Source organism: Melanotaenia boesemani, chromosome 9 (assembly GCF_017639745.1).
Source record: "Melanotaenia boesemani isolate fMelBoe1 chromosome 9, fMelBoe1.pri, whole genome shotgun sequence".
In the NCBI taxonomy this organism is placed as follows: Eukaryota; Metazoa; Chordata; class Actinopteri; order Atheriniformes; family Melanotaeniidae; genus Melanotaenia; species Melanotaenia boesemani.
Genome location: NC_055690.1, coordinates 7,228,991 through 7,253,155, shown reverse-complemented (window position 1 = coordinate 7,253,155; position 24,165 = coordinate 7,228,991). Strand labels below are relative to the sequence as shown.

The 24,165-nt window shown below is 38.8% G+C and overlaps 1 protein-coding gene across 1 annotated transcript; it reads left to right on the top strand.

The window, feature by feature from the left end:
* The first annotated feature begins 10,943 nt into the window (after window positions 1-10,943).
* On the top strand, window positions 10,944-22,405 carry LOC121646679 (TRPM8 channel-associated factor homolog). Its single transcript, XM_041995818.1, has 12 exons — window positions 10,944-11,040; window positions 11,145-11,890; window positions 13,087-13,303; window positions 13,487-13,772; window positions 14,002-14,297; window positions 14,677-14,851; window positions 14,993-15,087; window positions 15,562-15,772; window positions 18,436-18,672; window positions 19,128-19,351; window positions 20,018-20,131; window positions 20,895-22,405. The coding sequence occupies exons 2-12, from the start codon at window positions 11,244-11,246 to the stop codon at window positions 21,135-21,137; spliced, it is 2,745 nt and encodes a 914-aa protein (XP_041851752.1). The 5' UTR covers window positions 10,944-11,040; window positions 11,145-11,243; the 3' UTR covers window positions 21,138-22,405.
* Window positions 22,406-24,165: the final 1,760 nt, after the last annotated feature.

Below are 24,165 nucleotides of genomic sequence, written 5' to 3'. Positions count from 1 at the left end.
AAAAGAACCTGGAGGAAAATAAAATGGAGGAACCATCATGGGAGGACAAGTCCCTGTATGGGATGTACCGCTGACAGATAGCTGAATTGGCGCATATGAACAAGTCCTACCAATAGCTAGACTGAAGGACAGCACAGAGACACTAATCATGGCAGGACAGGAGCAAGTACAATGGCAATCGAGGCCCAGATCTACCACACCAGGCAGGACCCCAAGTGCAGGCTGTGCAAAGAGGCCCCTGAAACAATCTAGCACCTCACAGCAGGGTGCAAGATACTGGCAGGCAAAAAATACATGGAATGCAGAAACATCTGTGCAGAAAGTGGACTGGAGACCCCTGGGTCATAATGCGAAACACCTCCCAAGGTGGTGGAGAATGAGCACGCTAAGATGCTCTGGGACATCTAGATACAGACCGACAAAATGATGATGGCCATCCAACTAGACATTGCGATCATGGATAAACAGCAATGGAAAGCTGTAGTGATTGATGTAGCCATCTGCAACAGTGAAAATATCTGTAAAAAATAACACGAGAAACTGGAGAAATACCAAGGACTCAGGGAAGAGCTGTAAAAAACCTGGAAGGTGAAGGCAACAATAGTACCAGTGGTCACATGAGCACTGGGGGCCGGTCCCCCACACTGGAGAAGAGGACCTGAGCTTGAGATGAACAGCCACCCAGCCTATCTCTCTCTCTCTCTCTCTCTCTCTCTCTCTCTCTCTCTCTCTCTCTCTCTATGTATATATATATATATATATATATATATATATATATTTCTCGCCTCTTGTCCATTTCGAAGTCAAGGTGGGAAACACCTCCGAAGGTGGTAGAGAATAACCGAGCTAAGATCCTGTGGGACTTCCAGATCCAGACCGACAAAATGGTAATGGCAAACCAGCTGGACATTGTGGTGATGGACAAACAGCAGAGGAAAGCCATTGTGGTTGACATCGCAATACCAAGCAATTGCAACATCAGGAAAAAGGAACATGAGAAACTGGAGAAATACCAAGGCCTGAAAGAAGGCCTGGAAAGTGAAGGCAACAGGGTTGCCCGTGGTCATCGGAGCACTCGGGAATATGCACTGCCTGACACTAAAATTATGTAAGAATAAATATCTCCACAGACATTTTCAGACAGCTGTAAGGAATTCAACTGTTATCCAACTTTCTTAGAGCCTAGTTGAAACCTGTTATGATTTGCTAGATTCATATATGTGTTCCCATGCAACCTTTGCTGATCATCACAGGCACACACACACACACACACACACACACACACACACACACACACACACACACACACACACACACACACACACACACATATATATATGTATATGTATATATACATATATATATATATATATATAAATATATATATATAGAGAGAGAGAGAGAGAGACAGAGAGAAACTAGAGAAATACCAAGGCCTGAAAGAAGGCCTGGAAAGTGAAGGCAACAGTGGTGCCTGTGGTCATCGGAGCACTTGGGAATATGCACTGCCTGACACTAAAATTATGTAAGAATAATTATCTCTATCAGTTCTGTTCATTCGGTTGTTCTCCACTAACCCAGCTAAAGTGTACGCCTAGTGGCAGGGTGATACCACACACGCTAACCCACCAAGGCTGGGAACAGAACAATAAAGGGAAAACATATAGGAGAAGAAGGCATTACATAACAGTGAAGGACAGTGGTTAAAAGAACTATGAGTGGACCAGTTACCAGTCACGTGCAGGCTGTGCAAAGAGGCCCCCGAAACAATCTAGCACCTCACAGGCAGGCAGGCTGGCAAAAAATACATGGAATGCAAAAACATCTGTGCAGAAAATGGACCGGAGACCCCTAGGTCATAAAGGGAAATACCTCTCAATGTGGTGGTGAATGAGCAGGCTAAGATGCCTGACACTGAAATTATATAAGAATGATTATCTACACAAACATTTTCAGACAGCTGCAAGGAATTCAGCTGTTATCCAACTTTCTTAGAGCCTAGTTGAAACCTGTTATGACTTGCTAGATTCATATATGTGTTCCCATGCAACCTTTGCTGATCATCACAGACACACACACACACACACACACACACACACACACACACACACACACACACACACACACACACACACACACACACACACATATATACATATATATATATATACAACATTCCCCGTCTTTAAGTAAGAGCCCAAAACAATTAAAGGAGTCCTGACTAGGAGAGGTGGGAGACACTAAATCATTAAGCATTAAAGTTATGCAACCCTAGCACCAGTGTAAACAGATATATGAAAGTAAGTTGTTATCCTCAGTCTGTTCTGTGCTTGTCTTTGCTGTCAAAAGTTACCAATTATCCTCTAAAGTTTTAGCATTTTCTTTCATGTAATAACCAGTCCTAAACTGTTGGATGTCAAGCAACCGACAACTTTAAGTTACAGAGATCTGGTCATCTCATTACAGAGATCATGAGAAGTGTTCATGTATACTATATTTCAAGGTGAGTGAGCAGAACCCTGTGAAGACTCCAAAAGACCGTCTACTCCTCGATGTGGCAACCAAAGTCTTTAATGTTTCCCCAAACCAGGATGCCCTTCTGCCCTTCCTCATCAAAGATAACCCATCACTGCCTGTCAGCTACAACCAAAGGATCAAGACCCTGCAAATGTTTACACATGAATAAAATTCAATTATATCTGTAAGTTATATCTGTGGTATCTCACAGTATGACATTTTATAATACTCCCTTCTGCTTGATTTACATGAATGAATTCAACATCTATGGTTCTGCTTGTGAAACAGAAAATGAAGAGTGGATCAGTACAGGTCTGTACCTCCCCCCTGGCATGAAGACCTACATGATAATGCCATCAAAGCTTGTTAACACTAGATGGCAGGTACAGTATATATTGCAATCTAATAACTGTGTTTATTATGTTCCTGTACATATTCTAGAAAACTGAAAATCAGAGAAGAAAAAGATGCCAGTAAATTTGGGGAAATTATGCAGCAATTGAAAAGTAAAGTTCTTTCACTAATACAAATATCCAAAGTTTAAGAATACTTTCACCCTGGCCTGCCTACCTGATATAAGGCTCTCTCAGCTAGCTTCACAGCTATGGTAGTATGGATCAAGAATGACAGTAAGTCTCTGTGGCTCAATCTAGGATCCCTACAGATTATTCAGTCCTCAAGTGGTCTGTTGTTTACTCTTGAGCATAAAAAGACAAAACGTTCCATTGGTGATGATGTAATTATAAACACAATTATCAAAGCGTGGCAGGATATTACAAGATTGGAGAGAAAGGGAGGTCCCTTGCACCAACATGGGGCAATTAAGACTTCCTCCTTGGCACCATGAGCAGGAGCTTTGAACTGTGGGACAGTAAAGCATTTACCAATATGGAATAAGGCAAATATTTCAGACTGTAATTTCATACTTACAGTCTGCCTTGTACAGTTTCGTCCTTAAAAGCTTCACCTGGTATTGAGTGCAGACAAATCCAAATTTATGTTATTCTCTACCTTGAAGGAATCATTGAGCGCCACACTGCAGATCATAACTTTTAAAGGAACATCTTTAGAAAGAGTCACATGTTATAAATATCTAGTTTTTTTTATAGATGAGAACTTGACATTCAATGAACACATTGATAAACTGGCAGCTTAACTTAAACTGAAACTAGATTTTTATTTTAGAAACAAATCTTGTTTCTCTCTCAGTGTGAGGAAGTGACTGGTGTCCACAACCTTTATGCCAATCCTTGATTATGGTGATGTTTTGTATATGAGGGCTTCAAACAAATGCCTTCAATCATTTAACCCTGTATACCATTATGCAATAAGATCAATAACTGCTTGTAACTTTCAAAGTCATCACTGTGATCTGTACAACAAAGTTGATTGGCCAGGTCTAAATATCCAAAGGTAAACACACTGGATTATCTGGGTGTATAAAACTATTACTGGCTCCTTCATATTTGGTATCATATTTACATACAGTTGTGTTGAAAATCGATGTGCCCTGTGCTCTTGTGACTTGTACAAACTGTGTGGACCGAACTCAGGAAAGAGCTTTTAGTTTTTTTGTTGCTCCATCAGACTGGAACATGAGGAGTGAGTTGTGTTAAGTGACTTTGTGAATGCAACCGCGTCCCCTCCATGGACCAGAGGCAGACAGGGCGCCAAGCATCAGGCAACCAGCAGCCACCACGGAGCATGGAGGCCAGACAGCCCACCACAGGAACAACCACATGCCCACCCAGACGGAGGCAGAGGAAAGCCATTGTCAGAGCCCCATGGCTATGGAGCGTGGGCCCCAGGGGACAGTGACCCACCAACCCCCCGAGCAGGAGTCTTGAGCAGGATCCAGAGTCCCATGTCAAACCCTGAATACAGCCAAGGACCCCAGAGACCATGATGGCCCCAACCCACCCCACTTCCCAGTTAACATGCCTTTCAGATGTTTAGCAAGACATTTGTCCCTTGTCTCCATATAGTCCTCTTCCTTTATCTCTTGATTCAGCTGACAATAACGTTTCCATCTGAGAATTTCTGCAGTGACATGACTGCACTGTTTCAGCAGCCTGATATATACATGGTGTAAAGAACAGTCAGTAAAACCATCCACAGTTGTGCTCAATCTGGTGTCCAAGATAAAGAAAACAATGTTGAGAAGGATGACGTGGGCAGGTGGCTGGATGGTTCCTCTGCTTGTGGAGGAAAAATGGAAAATAAATAAATAGGACTGATTGTTTTTTTAATTCAGGTTTGATGCATTCAGGCTATCCCATTATGATGCCGTCCTCTATAGCATCCGAGCTGTTCAGACCACAAGATGCCAAGACCAAAGGTCTCTGGGGAGAAACTCATGAACTGGGACACAACCAACAGAAAACCTGCTGGGAGTTCAAACCACACACAACTGAGGCAACATGTAACCTGTGGTCAGTGTATGTGCATGAAGAGGTGCTGGGACTCAGCAGAGCATAGGTGGGTATTTTTTCTTTCTCTCCTGATGAGAAACCAGAGAAGCTAAGTTTCTAAAAGCTTTGTCAGACATGCATTGTTTTATGCATTTGTGATACATCAATATGGAGATTAAACTGATTTTGTTTAACAAAACTTTTCTGTAAAGACAGTCTTTCAAGGAATGTATACTTAAACATATCTGGATCTGTATCACTGCCACAGAAATATACCAAAAAACAGAAGAAGACATGGAGGGTGCACATAAACCCATTTGAGTGGATTTTGAACTTTTTAAAGTTTTGCTATAAAAGCCATATCATGCTCAGGAGCTTCTGCAACATGAACACATGGAGTTTATGTAAGCATGTTAAGAGAAATCGGTTCAGAAAAGATGCAAATAAGTTGTAAACACGGAATGTTTCGGAGCAGGAAAAAAGTCTCTGTTGTGGGCATTTTTTTAAATTAGAAGCGCTAATGGCAAAATTATCCCCGTCTCCCCATAGTAAGGAATCCTTTAAAAAATTCCTGGATCTAGGCAGTGGTTCGGATGAACCCCAAAATGTACTTGCACCTTATTCCATTTGTGAGATTTATTGAAAGTTTTATCAAAATCTGTCCATAACTTTTTGAGTTGTTGAGTTGTTTAAAAACCAACGCTGCTGAATAAATGACCTCCGCCTTGGCTTCCAGCTACACCTATACTCATCTACGTGTGGACATGACTTAACTTGCCCTAAAAATCATGAACAGAAAACCAATGAAAAACTGTTTCACACTCCAAATCCACAATTCAGTAACATACTATTCTGATTTTACTCAAACTTAAAATAAAATGGAAGCCGGTAGGAGCCCTAAAAATATCCAAATATACTTAAAGTGTTCTTTATTACTCTTAAAATTTAAGAATATTAAGCTATTGTGCTTGTTTGATTTGAAGTTGTGTATTGGGCTTAATGAAGAGATGAAATGATTCTTCAAGTAAGGGAGAACTTTAAAAAGACATCATAAAACCACTGCCTGAAATTATGTAGAAAAAGACCAAAAATGCTGGGAAAACTGGGCATTGGGAAAATGTGTTGTGGTCTGATGAAAAAAAGGTTGAACACCATACCTACCTACAGTAAAGTATGGTGGTGGCAGCATCATTCTTTGGGGCTGTTTTTCTTCTGCTGGAACTTGGGCCTTGGTCAGGGTGGGCGGAATTATGAACAGTTCCAAATACCTGTCAGTGTTGGCACAAAACCTTCGGCCTTCTGTTAGAAAGCTGAAGATGAAGAGGAACTTCATCTTTCAGCACAACAAAGCACACATTTAAATCAACAAAAGAATGGATTCACTGGAATAAGACTGAGGCTTCGAAATAGCCCAGCCAGACTCCAGACCTGAATCCTTTCAAACATCTGTGGGGTGATCTGATAAGGGCTGATGCCCTCGCAATCTGTCAGATTTGGAGCGGTTTTGCAAAGAAGAGTGGTGAAATATTGCCACAACAAGATGTGCTACGCTGATAGGCGCCTACCTAAAAAGACTGAGTGCTGTAATAAAAGTATTAGTTTAAAGGTGTGCATATTTATGCAACCAGGTTATTTTAAGTTTTTTATAAAGGTTTCTGTTTGTTTTTCAATTGCGTTGTGCAGGGTATAGGTCACATTAAAGCTGGAAAAAGTATATATATATATATATATATATATATATATATATATATATATATATACATATCCACTGTGTGTGTGTGTGTATATATATATATTAGTGCTGGGCAACGATTAAAATTTTTAATCGCGATTAATCGCATGACATGCTGCGATTAATCGCGATTAATCGCATCGTTACGCTCAAAATGTCTCTTTCCTTTAAAAAAAAGGCCTACAGCTATAAAAAGAAAATGAAGTAAGTTTTGGTTTACAAACACTACATCAGGGGTCTCCAACCTGCAACTCTGGAGCTGCAAGTGTCTCTCTGGACCTTCCACAATGCCTCTAAATATGTGGCTAAAATATTTTTTTAAATCTATCTTTCTTGTCATTAGGTTGGAAACCATGGACTTTTTTTTTTCTTTCTTTTACATCATTTTCCACAAATATCTACATTCCTTAGCAGAAAGTCTGTCTATCCTCTTTTTTTTTTATAAAGGTTTTATGTTTTTATTTATTTTAAAACCTAAAAACAGAAATAAAAATGTGGTTCTGCAAAATAACAAACATCCTATGGTGGCTCTTTATTAATAATATATATTAACTTGCCTTTTTGAAAAGTCTCGTAACATTTGTGTCTCTAAAGTAGTTTTATTTAGCTGGCTGAGGGAAAAATGGCTCTTTGGATTGGAAAGGTTGCAGACCCCTGCACTAAACACATAAACATGTTTAACAGCAATTTTCAGATAAAATATTTCTTCATATATATTTATAAAATCCAATATTTATGACAAAGAAGGGTGAAATGTTTAGGATTTACTAACTAAAAGGTAAAAAGTCAGCAGGATGGATTTAAAGCTGTGAAGCTGCTTCCTTCTAAACACAGAAGGAACAATATGTGATGAATAACAGCATCAGGTGAACAGACAGAAAGCAGGATGAGAATCTCACAGCTTCTAGATGGTGAGGAGAGAGAAATATTCACAATATGCACAATAACTTCCATCCATGCACCTTCAGTGTTTCATTATTCAGGTTTCTGGCCTATAATTTCTCTAAACTTTAATTTTCAGCCTCCGCTACCGGGAGTTAAGGGGTTAACATCTCGTTCCGGGTGTAGCGTCAGGTCTGTAGATGTAACTATAAACGTGTGGTATCCACAGAAAGTCCAGAATCTCAGCCACCAGCTCAGTAAAACCATTTCTATCACCAACAAACACAGTTAAGACAACAAATAATTTAAAGAGCAGCTACACAAAGTCCGAAAAATATGTAAACACAAATTATGTCTCCCCGTGTCCACCGCAAGGCATGAACACGAACAAACGACTCCTCTACTGAAAGCTCACATCTCTTTATTTTAATAAACCCGCTCTCTCCCGATCATGTCAGACGCACCGCTGCAGCAGGGAAGAGAGACATGGACGCCATGCTTCTGTCATCAAAGCCAGCGGCCAGAAAAAAAAAATGCTCGATTAAAAAAATTAACAGCGTTAATTAAGCGTCACGTTAATTAAGCGTCACGTTAATTAAGCGCCGTGTTAACGCTCCCAGCACTAATATATATATATATATATGTATATATATATATATATATATGTTAAAGGTGAACAGAACATTGCTGTGTTATATTCTAGTTTTCTTAGGAAGAAAATTTTTAAAAAAGCCACATTTAAATGTAAATACTGCTGAAAAACTTTGTCACAACATGTATTTGTGCAAACTAAACATTATTTTGTAAAACGTAGAAGTGAAAAACCATATTGGTGTCCTCATAACATGCAAGTTATTGCCACATATCCTTCATGTAACACTAGTCGCACATTTGCTCGATTTTTTCGACACGCACACACACACACACACACACACACACGCACACACACACACACACACACACACACACACACACAAACACACACAGACCTCTTAGTCTTACCTAACTAAGAGCTTTTGGAAGATTAGGAGAGACTCTGTCAGAATCGCATGCAGTAAATATTCCAGGACCAGAACCTTCGCTCAAACAAGCACACTGAACATTGTTGAGGTTTCTTACTTTATTAGAAACGAATGTGGTCAGTGCACTTTAATTCACTGGAAGAATCGCTTCTCATTTTACCGTCACCACAATGCTGCAACCTCCTGTATTATTTACAGTTATTATAAATAATGATCCTCTTTCCATTGAATCCTTGGCTATATATAGTGAGTTGTGTACTGGAAAAACCTCTGATTTCATAAAGTATTTGTTACACCCCCACCAGGTTCTGCCATGGATTACTGATTGTCCACACCTTTTCCAGCCATGCACCACAGCAGTCACTCTCTGGATTACTGATTATCCACGACTGTAATCAGTGTAATCACCTGGCCACAAATACTGCAGCACCACACTCATTGCCTGTCGGATGTTTACACATACTTGGACTTGTCCTCTTTCCCATCCCTGCTCCATGACTCCAGGAGCCAGGATGATAGGTCAGAATGGGTAGTTAACATCAGTTCTGTTCATTCGGTTGTTCTCCACTAACCCAGCTAAAGTGTATGCCTAGTGGCAGGGTGATACCACACAAGCTAACCCACCAAGGCTGGGAACAGAACAATAATGGGAAAACATATGGGAGAAGAAGGCATTACATAACAGTGAAGGACAGTGGTTAAAAGAACTAAGAGTGGACCAGTTACCATCACAGTGGCAAATAACAAACAAAGAATCTCAGGTATGAAGAATTGATCAGCACCTGGCCCAGACATGATCCATGCCTACTGGTTAAAGATGCTAACTTCATTCCATGAGCACCAAGCGGCACAAATAAACCAATTACTGAGGGATGGGACCCATCAAATTATAAATTATATAAGAATGATTATCTACACAAACATTTTCAGACAGCTGCAAGCAATGCAGCTGTTATCCAACTTTCTTAGGGTCTGGTTGAAACCTGTTATGACTTGCTAGCTTCATATTTGTGTTCCCATGCTGCTCATGACACACACACACACACACACACACACACACACATGCACACACACACACACACACACACACACACACACACACACACACACACACACACACACACACACACACACACAACATTATTGTGAGCACGCTCATTCTGATGTTTGTGAATGGCATTCTCTCACTGCCAGATTTCCATGGAGCCTTCCAGGCAAAATCCTGCTTAAAACACATCATTAACTCATCATAACTAATGACGAGCTGGCCTTTGCTGAGGAGCTGAATACCTTCTTCACCTGGTTTGAGACTGACGGGGCTAAACAGGGCTGCACAACCCCGGACAGAATTGAGATTACAGTGAGTCAGGTGGCTGAGACCTTCTGATATCGACGCAAGTAAATTGCATGCACAGGCAAATACGCTAGCATGCAAATTTATTATGTGGTTATAATGTCAAAATTGCTTTGTTTACACTGAACACATGAAGTGCAATTACAGTAAAGCTAAATTTAATGAGCTGCAAGTTGCATTTAATGATGCACTTTGAATCCTACTGAAGGTCCCAATATGGATGAGTGCCAGTCAGCTGTGCAGAATGCTGTGCCCACCTTACATGCTGTTATAAGAAATTTTGTATATAAATTCATCATTATACATATATAAAACATTAGTATCTTAATCTTGCATGTAACTTAGAGACAGGTATATAAACTTTTCTTTTTTGTGGGTGTCGGTGGGTGTGTATGTTTGACAGAGTAAAGTAAAATGATTGGAATTAGGAGTACTACAAATTACTTCCTGATCAAGATAATAAGATGATCTTTGGGCAACCATGAATGTTTTGATTTATTCAGCTTATTTTGTGATTTAAAATCTAAATTATGTGGAGCTTTAATTGTTCAGTTTAACATTTCTTAGTTTTTTCAAGCTGGGTGACTGTAAGACCTTTTGAGATTGCTTTGTCAAAGAGAGAAAGAGGAAAGGTTTAGTCTCTTTGAGGGATTTTCTCTCATCTTTCATTAAATTGAATTGATATTAATCATTATTGCGTAAAACTCTTCCTTGTTGAATGTGAGCCCATCCAATTCAGTTCCTGTGGTTTAAGTAGTACAAAGAAGGCTGAATGTTTACTGCAGATTTTAAATACTAACCTGACACTAAAGCTGTCCTCCAATGAACATGTGAGCGCACCAGTTAGGGCCTTGTATGGTGGCAATGCCTCAACTGTTATGTAAGCAAGTGCCTCCAGGTGTGTAAATGACAAAAACTTATCTAAGGACGTGCAGTTTATCATGTATCATCTTGTCAAATCTTTCTCAATTGTTCATTGGCTGATGTCTGTAATCCCTCCTCATACACTCGGTCTTATCTTTTCTCACATTTCCTTTAAATAGTGTCTCCCCATTTCCTCTTTAGCTTCGATCCTCTTCTGCAGTCAGATAGAACTCAGCTGAAGACTGAATTTACTCTCAGGTAAAAGTAACTTTTCAACTTTCATCTAATAAAACTTACTTTAAATGTTGCTATAACTATATATATAAATGAGTTAGAGCTATAAAAATGTTATTCTATTACAGACAGGAAGCCTAAGTGCTGAAATTCATCTTCATCCAGCACACCTTCCCTGCACCAGTCACCCTCTTTGACCAACTTTCAGATCATCTATTCCTCTCATCATGTCTAACAAGCCAACCCAGTTTTATCATGAAGAGGCCTACAGATCTGTGATGACAGGTGTGAAAGAGCTGGACCTGAGAGGATCCTCTGTTCCCTGTAACCTCCTGCTGACTGGAGAAAATGCCTTTCCTTTATTAATGAACAGCTATGGCCAAGTTCTGATGGCTGCTTCTTCATATGGCCGTGGAAGAATTGTGGTTTTGAGTCACGAGAGCTACCTGTTTACCTTTCCTGCTCTGGTAGAAAAGGCTTTAAACTGGCTGAGAGGAGGAGAATCTGGAAACCCCTCGGTGGGGATACAGAAAAGCCTGCAGGCAGTTGCTGATAAACTCAACAGATCGGTCTTCCAAGTCAGCATTATGGAGGCTTTTAGTGAAAGTCTGGGTGTTGGTGCTTTTGTAACAGATGCCTACAGTGTTGGTGCAAATCCAAGAGAGCTGGTGGCCTTTCTGAAGTCAGGAGGAGGAGTCCTGATGGGGGGACAGGCATGGAACTGGGCTGCAAACAACCCTGATAAAAACACAATCCTTCAGTTTCCAGGGAATAAAGTGTCAGGGGTGGCAGGAATCTACTTTACTTCAGAATATGGAAACAAAGAAAACCTGCCCATTTACCCTGAAATCCCATCCTCTTGGAGGTTTATAGAGTAAGTGCTTCCTTTTTCATTACAAATTTTATTTTTTTTTTTCACATCTTTTTTTATCATGTCATGCTTCACCTTGTGGGCAAATCTTACCAATACACTAAATGCTTCAGCATAAGAGAAACAAGAAAATGCATCCCCTGTCTTTACTGCAGCAATTTGTCCTCAGCAATAAGAATTTTTATGGTGGTGGTAAAGTAGAGTCTATCCATGTGGAGAAGGGAGAAGAAAATATTAGGGATAAATGGACAAATGAGAATTTGTAAGGTTCAGGACATCTTCAGCACATACATGACAAAATAACCAGAAAGTGTTTGTGATTTTATACTTGTTTTAGAGCAACTTTATAAAAAATATTTTTATAAATTTCTACCTATGGTGATTAATTTGGTAGACTCCCTGGTAGCTATAAAGACGATCTACAGCCTCCTTTTGCTTAAACCCATCATGCTATTATTGTGTGAAAGGTTATTGGTGCCATTTGAATCCCTCAAAGTCAATGGTACCTAAAGTTATGGAAAAGTAAAGAATAAAAATTACATGCAGTCATTGGAATCAAGTGGTTTGTCGTTGATCTTGAGCTTCAATATTTGCTTCAGTGAAGTGAAATCAGAATTTTTGTAGAAACATTTTAGTGAAAAATATAGGTTGCATGGCTCATCCTTATACAGATGTAGTTATCCTCCATCTGTTCTGTGCTTGTCTTTGCTGTCATAAGTTACCAATAAAGTTTTAGCATTCTTTTTTATTCATTAACCAGTCTGAAACTGGTCACAAGCAACCGGAGACATTAAGTTAAATATATTTTCTATGAACTGGTAATTGTCTTGGATTTGGAGTTGGACTGAATGACAATCAATCCATCAATCCATCAATCAATCAGTCAATCAATCAGTCAATCAATCAATCAATCAATCAGTCAGTCAAACTTTATTTATTAAGCACTTTTCATACAGTAAAATGTAGCACAAAGTGTTTTACAGATTTTAAAAAGCATTAAAAAGAAAAGCCCTCCACGTACCACCGTACACCTTAGACATGCCCCAATTTTTTTTCTTTCTTTTACCAAGTTGCTGAGAAACAAAACTGTTTGGTGAATAATCTTATTTATCAAATGCAATAGTGAAAATGCATGTGCACTAACTTTGAGTTTAGTTTTCTCTCTGTGCTTCTGTTTCCATCATCTTCCCTTAATACAGTGTTGGGAAAAACTTTGAGGATGACCTGGAATTCTTGCTGAAAGGGATTTCAGGGTTTGAACTTCATCCAGATCTTGCGTGCTCTGAGGCTCTGGTCCACGGTCCTCTAGCTTTCCCCATCGGCATCACTGAGGGTGGACGTGCACTCTTGGCAGGAAGCTATTATGGTCTGGGCCGGGTCGTTTTGGTGACGCATGAAAGTCTTCTGCAAACAGAGGTTTATTAATCTAAGGCTCAAACTTATTATAATGTTTTTTAAACATGAAAATGTTTTGTGAACCAACAGTTACTTTAAATATCCTTTTTCTAGACTTTAGCTTGAGATAATTTGTTATTGACAATTTTAAACGTAATGAATGTTTTCTAAGCCCTTTTCTGATCAAACTGTTTTTAATTTCAGACAATGTCATCATTTTGGAGGAATGCAGTTCATTGGTTGGACCAGGGCCGGAATGGAGTCATCGGTTTTGATCAAGAAGGCATAATTTTACCCAATCTAGAGTTAAATTGTGAAAAGACAAGGTTCAGGCCAGACCTGAGTGTGTATGTGTGCACAGCATACAGTGATGAACATGTTGAGGAAATCCAAAACTTTGTGGCAGAGGGGGGAGGCCTGCTCATTGGTGGGCATGCTTGGTGGTGGGCATCAACAAACCCAGAGCAAAACCCATTCCAAGACTTTTCAGGTAGGTTGATGCATGGATAGGTTTTTATTTCACTATCACACACAAGGTACCTCCACTGTCACAGTAATATAATAATGTATAGGCTTGTTTTTGTGTGCTGAGTTTATCTGTGTGTAAAAACACGGGGAACAATTATCAGACACAAGCATGCAAATAAAAAGCAAATCTACAACAGGATGTTGCACTGGAAAGGGTTGCAGGTCAGATTTGTGTATGTCCTGTGTTTCAGGAAACAAGATCTTGAACAAAATGGGCTTGAGCTTGTTGACAGACACACTTAATGATGTTTCCTACAAGTGCTCTGAGCCGAGCCAGGTCAGCCAATTCCACTTTCGTCGTCTTCTCCGTCGCTTCGCTGATCACGTTACTGACGGCAAAGACCTCACCAAACAAGAGGAGGACCTCCTTCCAAAGCTGCAAAGGGAGTGCAGCAACTTCTTGAGCATGAAAGCTTATAATAGCTTCTTCTACAGACAGGTGCTCCTCTTCCTCACTGACATGCTGAAGAAGTTTGGCATACCACAGGTGGGCAACCATAAGATTTTATAAATTAACTTTATTGTATGATAAATCTACAATGCAAGAGAGGTATGAAATTTATTTTTAACAGAAATTAGTATAAAGCATCTAACTTAAACTAAAACTAGTTTAAAAACTAAAAACCAAACATTAAGCATTAAAGTTGTGCAGCCCTAGCTCCAATAAAAACAAATGTATGAAAGTAAGTTGTTAACCTCTGTCTGTTCTGTGCTTGTCTTTGCTGTCAAAAGTTACCAGTTACCCTCTAAAGTTTTAGCATTTTTTTCATGTAATAACCAGTCCTAAACTGTTGGATGTCAAGCAGCCGACAACTTTAAGTTACAGAGATCTGGTCTCTAAGTGTTCATGTTTACTATATTTCAAGGTGAGTGAACAGAACCCTGTGAAGACTCCAAAAGACCGTCTACTCCTCGAAGTGGCAACCAAAGTCTTTAATGTTTCCCAAAACCAGGATGCCCTTCTGCCCTTCTTCATCAAGGATAACCCATCACTGCCTGTCAGCTACAACCAAAGGATCAAGATTAATGCCAAAACAGCAGGTCAGACCCTGCAAATGTTTAAAATTCAATTAAATCTATGAAATATTTCTGTGGTATCTCACAGTATGACATTTTATAATACTCTCTTCTGCTGGATGTACATGAATGAATTCAACATCTATGGTTCTGCTTGTGAAACAGAAAATGAAGAGTGGATCAGTACAGGTCTGTACCTCCCCCCTGGCATGAAGACATACACGATAATGCCATCAAAGCTTGTTAACAATAGATGGCAGGTACAGTATATATTGCAGTGTAATAACTGTGTTTATTATGTTCCTGTACATATTCTGCTAATTCAGGGATCTACGTCAAGCCCAGACTAGAATCTGAAAATCAAAGAGTCGGTAATGACAGTAAGTCTCTGTGGCTTAACCTAGAATCCTCAGAGGTAAATCAGTCTTTGCGTGGCCTGTTGTTTACTCTTGAGCACAAAAAGACAAAACCTTCACAATTATCAAAGCGAGGCAGGATATTAAAAGATTGGAGGGGAAGGAAGGAATAACTGTTTTCCTTTGCACCAATATGGGGCAAATTAGACTTCCTCCCTGGCACCATGAGGAGCTTTGAACTGTGGAACAGTACAAGGATTACCACTATTGGTCATTTATATGATTATTGATTGATTGATTGATTGATTATTATTATGATGAAAGAAAGGAATTTTTTCCATGTCAAAATGAATAACTCATATTCTTTGTCATTCTTAGATCCAGATCAGTTGCCAGTCTGATGTGCTGATACATGAACATTTGAAGAGACCACCTTCTGTTTGTGAGCGATATCCTGTAACCTCTGAGGTGATGCAGGTGTGGAACCTGTGGGGTGGGCTCATCTATCTGGTGGCTCCACGTGACATAAAGGTGGATGGGGAAGAGGTTATTGTGCAGGTGGCTGTACCAGCCCCTTATTTCAAGTCTGGTGAGTGCGTGACTGCTCATAAGAGACGGTAATGAGAATCAAATGCTTGGTGATTATGTAACTGCACAAAATAATTTTCAAGATATTAAACTGACCTTGTCGCCGGACATTTTTTCTTATTGTTTTTCTAAAAAGAAAAACATATTAACAAGCAAGTTTTGCACAAGACTATCAGGCTTTTTTTAAGAACATATGTCTAACTTTTCTCATTTTTTCTTTTAAGTATGGCATATTTGTATGTATATTTCTAATGTTGGTCCTAATGTACATTCTTTGAAAAAATGTGGTGATTAAAACTATCCACATTTTGATAACATTCATAAATTTGACTATGCCTCATTAAAGACTTGCAAACATTTTTAAAATGTATATTTGAAGCCCATTGTTTATAAAAGCGGTGTTTTGATTCAAATCTCATGCATATATGACGGACCATTGGTCCTAGTAGTTTAATTTGGGATGGTGCATGAATCAAATAATGTTTTGGTGTGATGTTGTTATCTGGGAAAAGGTTTTTTCATATGCTTGAAGTCCTATTCAGTGAGTTTTTTTTAACTTCTTAATTGTCTGTAGACCAGTGACAGGAGCAAGTAAAATTTGAACTATCTCTATGAGTTCAAGAATGACTGCATAGTGTTCGGTACCTTTAGTTGTATCAATCAGAAATGGCAGAAACAATCATTTGCCCTGAGGACTGTTTCAACTTATTGTAACTGGAAGCTAATGTGCTGTAGGCAATAGGGCTTGGTTTACTTCTAATATCAACTGGAGAGTAGGGGAATCCAGTTAATGCAGCATTGAAGCTAAGTCTAGGTCTCCCATAAGAACTAAGTGTTTCAACACACACTTTATTTCTAATGAAGCGATTCCTTCAAAAATCATATTCATCATGTCTTGGGGTGTTTGTTAGATCAAGTTAAACGCTAAGAAATCAATTAGTTTGCTTCTTCTATTTATACCATTTGTAGTTTTAAAGCTGTTTCTGAGATACTCAGTGTTGGCCTTCTCAATTTTGCAACACTGCCAGACATGTCGTACAAATATCCGCTCATCGAAGTCATCCTAATCTAAGTGAATTTGCATGTCTGCCAATAAACATTCACACTGCCTGCATTTACAATATGCAAAACAGACACCTTCTTTAAACCTGTGAAGCTCATGTTGAACCAAAGTATCTCCACATATGGAAACTACTGCTCCAAATGTTTCACGTTCCCAATTGCCAGTTTGAATTGTCACTCCATCATATAGCATTACTAAGTCCTCATGCAGCCTTTGCAAGATTCTGTCAACACCACATCCAGAAAGCTCACTTTTCTTTGCAGTGGCAAGCAGACGAAGGGCAGCTAGTTTTGAATGATATTTAGGATTAATATTCTTGCATCCAACCTGTACTGTGAGATCTCTCCAGCCAGTAAAAGTCGGTCCGACATTGACTCTTGTCTTATCTCTTGCTCTGTTCCTTTCTCTGTTTATTTTCCTCTCTTCCTTTAATACCTCTTATGTTTCTTTGCTGAATCAGCACATTTAAATCGAGCAGTGTGTTGATATTGGCTTGCTAGCGTGACACGTTGCATAATGTGAAACTCAGCTAGAACATCATATGGCGTCCCATAAGAAAAAGTTAAGTGCAGTGTCATAACCTCGCAGGACTGATAGCTCCAGAAATGCACATAAAAGATGTCACAGTGCCATCAAACGAGTTAGGAACGTGGAGTTTTAAGGTCAGGAACTTATACAGTGCATCTTTAAGGACTACACATTTACTCAGATAATTGACATTTTCACACTGGAGCTGAAAATGAACTATGAAGATGCTCAAAGAATACCTCCGTATCCAAGTTACTTAGTGCTGATTAAGCTAGAGCTACATGACTGAGTTTAATCTAAACAGGAGTCTAGCAAGGCTGCTAGCTGGTTTTAAAGTAAGTCACATAATGAAACAAATATAGCCTGTAGACAAATATAGCCTGTAACCAGTCAGATTTTGTATAGGAAGATATAAGAATGAAGAGAAAATGAGATATTTCTGAATTTTTATAAAGATAAAGGACACACAACAGGCAGAGATAGACCTTAGCCCCAGTATCTGGAGCCCAACTGTTCCCAACATGGAGCTAGCCAAGGAATTTGTTGTGGGAAGATTCAAGGATCTGCCTGCTACCACATCAAACTCCTCATACTGCACACCAAAATGACTAACTACCCTTCCTAGGGACTTTTTTTTTTAACTTGTTTAAAATATTAATGCTTGATGATTCAATTTATTAACATAAAGATGTTTAATTTCTCATGTCTCACTAATGTTACCACAGTTATCACAGCAAGATATGTGAGTGTGTGTTAGACAGAAGAACACAGTCTTTTCCTTTCTTAGTATATGTCTCTTGCCTCACTGATAAAGTCTTGCTCTGCCACTGTTGGTCACCATAAATGCTGCATATGCATACAAACATTACTGACTAACCTACAACGATCCTCATCACTAGAATGAATTTACAATGTAAACATAATAGTATGGTCAAATCTTTGCCTACGAAGACAAAATGTACATGTCATTAGAAGTTCATGTTGTAACCAATTCCTGCCAGCTTTATCTTTTTTGATGAATAATGTTTCAATGGTCTGTTTTCATCATAACATCCACCCTTGTTTTCCTTCAGGTGTGACGACGGCTGATGATTGGTCCATGCTGCGTGCGGCCCCTGCACCTTGGGCAGAGTTAGAGTTTGACAACATCATCCTCACAGTTCCCTCACATATTGTCCGTGATCTGGAGCGCCCTCACGAGGTGGAAAAACTCTGGAATGACATCATGAAGGGTGTTGCAGATCTGGCAGCTTTACCACAAAAATTTGACCGCAAAGAACGCATTGTTGCTGATGTGCAGATTTCTGCAGGTAAGTCAGTTTTTCTGCCAATTGTTCAAATGTGGTACTCTGTTTTTTACCACTGAGTCATGAACATTAAGCTGCATGTGTATTGAAATGGAAATAGGGAGGTTTAGAGTTTTTTTTTAACCTTGTCCTATCCAACATTATGACAACAACATTAAGTATTATTCTTGATCTCTAAATGTGTTAAGAAGGGAGAGAGGGAACAGAAAAGAAAACAAGTGAAGAGAAGAAAAGGGAGACAAAGGTACAAAATATCGAAAAAAAATACCTTTATACAACCTCTAAACAGCGTGGGCCCCAGGGGACAGCAACCCACCAGCCCCCTTTGCATGAATCTCAAGCAGGAACCAGAGCCCTGTGTCACTGCTTGCCCATGGCCCATGGTTTCTCTGCTTGCGGAGGAAAAAGAAAGAGAGAACAGATTAAAAGGACTGATTGTTTTTGTTTTTTTTAACCAGGTTGGATGCATTCAGGCTATCCCGTTATGATGCCTTCCTCTATAGCAGCCGAGCTGTTCAGACCACAAGATGCTAAGACCAAAGGTCTCTGGGGAGAAACTCATGAACTGGGACACAACCAACAGAGAATCTGCTGGGAGTTCGAACCACACACAACTGAGGCAACATGTAACCTGTGGTCGGTGTATGTGCATGAAGAGGTGCTGGGACTCAACAGAGCAAAGGTGGGTATTTTTTCCTTCTCTCCTGATGAGAAACCAGAGAAGCTAAGTTTCTAAAGGCTTTGTCAGACATGCATATATATATACAGTATATACATATTTAAGAACTCTTGATCACTGGCAAATCTGTTTTTCTGTAAAAGCTGGAGGAAATTTTTTGGTGTGTTTATCTAGCAGTTTGTTGTCTGGTGACAGTTTGGTGAAGGGTTGATGGCTTCTGTCTGTGGTGTTTATGTCTCCTCTTTCTTTTTTCTGCTTTCCCTTTTGCTTCTTTCTGCTGTCTTCCTTAGTACAATTTAGATTTTACTCAAACCTAAATGAAAATGGAAGCTCATAAGAGCCCTGAAAAATATCCAAATATACTTAAGTCTTCCTAATTATTCTTAATAGTTAGTAATTTTATTAAGCTATTAAACACAATCTTCTTATTAATTTGGGTTAGATACAATAATAACAAAGAAGAAAAAATTATGACAGGGACTGCAGCAACTAATCATAAAGAAAACTATAAGGTTAAGACAGATCTGTTTTCTACTAATTGTATGATGCCATTAGTTGGACACCTTGATAATGTTATTGTTAGCAATAATTAATTTATTAGAGGAGTTTATTAATACTTTATTATGATCAAAAATTATTTTAAACATAATTTAAATGTTCATGTTGCAGGCACATCCTGAGATGACCTTGGAAAAACGAAAGCACTGGGTAGACGAGTATGTTAAGGAAGGCAGGAATCTCGAGAAGTGGAATGTTTGGACTTGCCTAGAGACATATTTGCAGGTGAGAGAAATTACAGTAGTAAATTCTACATAGAATATAAGCTTGTGTTCTGCAGGAGTCTGCGTTAATACACAAAGGTTCTGTTAACTTTGCTTTATTTGTGTCCAATAACTTTAGAGATGGGTTTTAGTTGCTGCCAGCTTATCTTGACATCAACAGGAACATATTAACAGAAATATTTAATATATTCAAGAAAACCTGGATGGAAAGAAAATATGCAACTAAAAGATAATTCAATAAAAAGGTCGGAAACACTTGCCGAACCATGTCATTTTCTTTGTTTGTGACTAAAGAATGGTTCAGGACCCGAGCTTGAATGGATGAGAGACCGTCCACAGGTATATATATATATATATATATATATATATATATATATATATATATATATATATATATATTTATACCTGTGATGCCATCATTTAAAATTAGATAGGAAATTTTCCTGCCATTTTTTAAAAACTCTGTTGCCTAAAGGGTTAATCTTCTTGATCACATCTCAGGGCTTCATGGTTGCACTCATGTCTGTACTTACTGCCGTCTACCATGTTCAGATCACCCAAACATGTTAATATCTGGTATGAAGATTAGAGAATATCTGCAGATATTGTGTGAGGGAAAACAAACAGTTTAAAACTTGTAACTGATCATTTTACACATGAAAATAGTCAAGATCCCAGCACAGCTGTTCTTTAACACATGTTTAGACTACAGCTATAGAATTAGGATGTTACATCGCTTTCACCTGTCTCCTTCTGTCTCTCAGCTCCAAGGAAAGTTTGGCTGGGATGCCTTTAAGAAGGTGTTTGCTGCCTACCATGACATGAGCAACTTTCCCAAAGACAACAAAGGAAAGATGAACCTGTATGCTGAAACTTTCTCCCAGACTGTGAAGATGAATTTGAGTGAGTTCTTCAAGGCCTGGGGATGGCCTATCGAAAAAGCCACTGAGGAGAAACTCTCCAACCTGCCGCCCTGGAGGGATCACCCCATGGTCCAGTACAGCTGAACCTCAGAATGGATCTGGTTTGTAGTGTGGACTGACCTGAGTTTGCTCATCATTAGTCATGAACTGCGTGTAGTTCTGTATTAAAACAGTTATTCCGAACAATCAGAAAATAATGTGTCCAAATCATAAAAAGTGTGCTTGTTTGATTTAAACTTGTGTATTGGGCTTAATGAAGAGATGAAATGATTCTTCAAGTAAAGGAGAACTTTAAAAAGACATCATAAAACCACTGCCTGAAATTATGTAGAAAAATATCAAAAATGCTGGGAAAACTGGGCTAATACATCTTCCATGTGGCTTGATATTTAAACCTCACAATCAAACTATTTGTCTTACATTTTTTGTTTTTTGAGTGCATGAAATCAGTTTAATGAAGCATCCCAGTAAGAATAAATTCAAATGTGACTTGAAGGCAGTGTAGTGGCCATCTGTAAATTGGAAGGTTTCTCCCAGATTTCAAAGTCTACATGTGAAAGGTACTGAGCCCTGCGTTAACCTCTAAAATATCATCAGTGTGTGAATGTGTGTGATAGGTAAAAATCACAAGTTGGGGCGGCGTTTAACTCAACTGGTTGAACGGCCGCCCCAAGTACAGCGGCTACAGCTCTTCAGTGCAGTGGGTTCAGGTTTGAGTCCCTACGTAGGGCCTTTTGCTGCAGGTCATTCCCTGCTCTCTATGACCCCCTTTCAAGTCCAGCTACTGTTAATTAAAGGCCACTAGAGCCCAAAATCCTTAGCAAAAAATCACAAGATAGGAACTGCTGTATGAGTGTGAATGCGGCTTCTTGTGTGAAAGTGCTTTAAATAATCTAAATACTATTAAAATTGTTATATAAGTAGAGTTTATTTACCTTTTTTTTTGGATTAGAAAAAAAGTTTTATAATGATTTTACTCACACAAGTCGTGGTGTGAGAATCCTGAACGGATCATTCTAAACTGGAATTATTTTACTAACTTGTGAGCCATGATTCCTCACCTCTATTTACTTTATTACAAGTATTCTTTTTTTTATTATTATTATTAGCGGTGCTTAGCAGACTGCGGTTCTATCAATTGTGTTTTGGGTTTTACTGTATCTTCTGTTTAATGTGTGTGTGTGTGTGTTTTTTTTATCTATTTTTAATATTGTTAAAAAGTCTTTTAAAAAACTGAATGGTGGGTAAAAAATATTATAATTTTCTTCTGTAATTTTTTTTATTGTTTCTGTTGATGCTTTTTGTTTATATAAAAAGGAAGTTATATAATAAATATGGATAAAGGTAAATGTATGAACACGAATAGATAGTGGGACAAATTTATAGAATAAAATTTCTTCTTGTTTTAAAAGTAAATCTAAAGCCTCCTCTTTTTTTTTGCTTATATTTGCTGTAAAGTTTGTTCTTCTTTTTTTCTTTGTAAATCTAATGAACTCAGCTATTACACACTTTAGAGTGAAACCACAATAACAAGACCTGCCAGGCTGTGTTCACATAAATCTTGATCATCTGGTTGTAGACAGCTGGTATCAGTTGGTTACACTTGCTGTGGTGAGGGAGCAGGGCAGGGCTTTCACTTTTTAATTTAATGATGAATATTGTAACATGTTTGTAACATCATCACAGTTCCTGCAGCTGAAAATGATCAACATCAGACCTCATGCATGCACATTATTGCAATATTTAATTTTAACTTTTATTAATGTGGTAATTATTGTCTTTCTTACACAGTGGATTACAAAAGCATCAAGTGCAGATCTGTGTCATGCTAGACTCCTTAAAAGCCCCAGTGTTTAAGAATTACTCTCATCTAGTGGTGCGCTAAAATAATGCAAGCAACCGAGTAGAGCTCTACTTGAACTTCACTGTTTCAGTGCGTTATTACAACCACGGAAGCCGCGGAGAGTCATAAATGTGAAAATATCAACATCTCATAGGAGTTCGAGTGTCCCATCAGGTGATACAATACAGAACGATACATAATTCAGTTTTGTCTTTGTTTTTTTTGCCAATAAGTTACAAGCATGCCCTCCATGTATTTTGTACCAAGCTACTGCTAATAGCTAATGTTACCATGTGAAATTGTTTTTTATTACTTGCAGACTCAGAGATCATCTGATGAAGGGAGAGGAATAGGGGGAGGAAGATGGAGAGGAAAACAAAGAGGGAGAAGTAGAGGACTTTCTGGAGTGGTCCTTAACTGGTTCAGGTCCTATTTAGAAGGCCGGAGTTATTTTGTGACAATCAGCAGCTATAAATCTGAGCGAGTGGTCATGACTTGTGGAGTCCCCCAGGGGTCAGTCCTTGGACCACTTCTGTTCAACTTGTATATGCTCCCTTTGGGTAAAATATTACAGAACTTTAGCATTAATTATCAAAGTTATGCAGATGATACACAACTTTATGTGTCTTTGTCACCAGTCGACTGCAGTCCAATAGACTTATTGTGTCAGTGTCTGGAGCAAATAAACACCTGGATGTAGGAGAATTTTCTACAATTAAATCAATACAAAACTGAGATTATGCTGTTTGGTATAAAGAGAAGAGGGTCAGCAAAAACCTGAACACTTGGCCTCTTAAAATCACTGACCAAGTTCGTAACCTGGGAGTGTTGATAGACTCAGACCTGACTTTCAGCCGCCACATCAAAGCTGTCACTAAGAAGCTTTTTACCAGCTCAGAAACATCAACAGAATTAAAAGTTTAGTTTCCCAGGAAGACCAAGAGAAACTAATCCATGCATTCATCTCCATTAGGCTGGATTACTGTAATGGTCTTTTAACAGGACTTCCTAAAAATAGCATTAAACATCTGCAGCTCATCCAAAATGCTGCTGCTAGAGTTTTAACCAGGACTAAGAGATCTGAACACATCACACCAGTTTTAAAATCTTTACACTAGTTTTCAGTCAGTCACAAAATAGATTTTAAAACCCTTCTAATCGTTTACAGAACAGTTTAGGCACTGAATACATCTGTTATGTTCATAGCACATAAACCTAGCAGAGCTCTTAGATCCAAAGACTCTGGTCAACTAGTCCAGCCCAGAGTCC

Bases quoted from the DNA above. Each gene is read 5' to 3' on its own strand.
- LOC121646679 (XM_041995818.1), top strand. From the start codon at position 11,244: ATGTCTAACAAGCCAACCCAGTTTTATCATGAAGAGGCCTACAGATCT. The intron at 13,773-14,001 runs GTAGGTTGATGC...CCTGTGTTTCAG, and splicing joins CCCATTCCAAGACTTTTCAG to GAAACAAGATCTTGAACAAA. The intron at 14,298-14,676 runs GTGGGCAACCAT...CTATATTTCAAG, and splicing joins AGAAGTTTGGCATACCACAG to GTGAGTGAACAGAACCCTGT.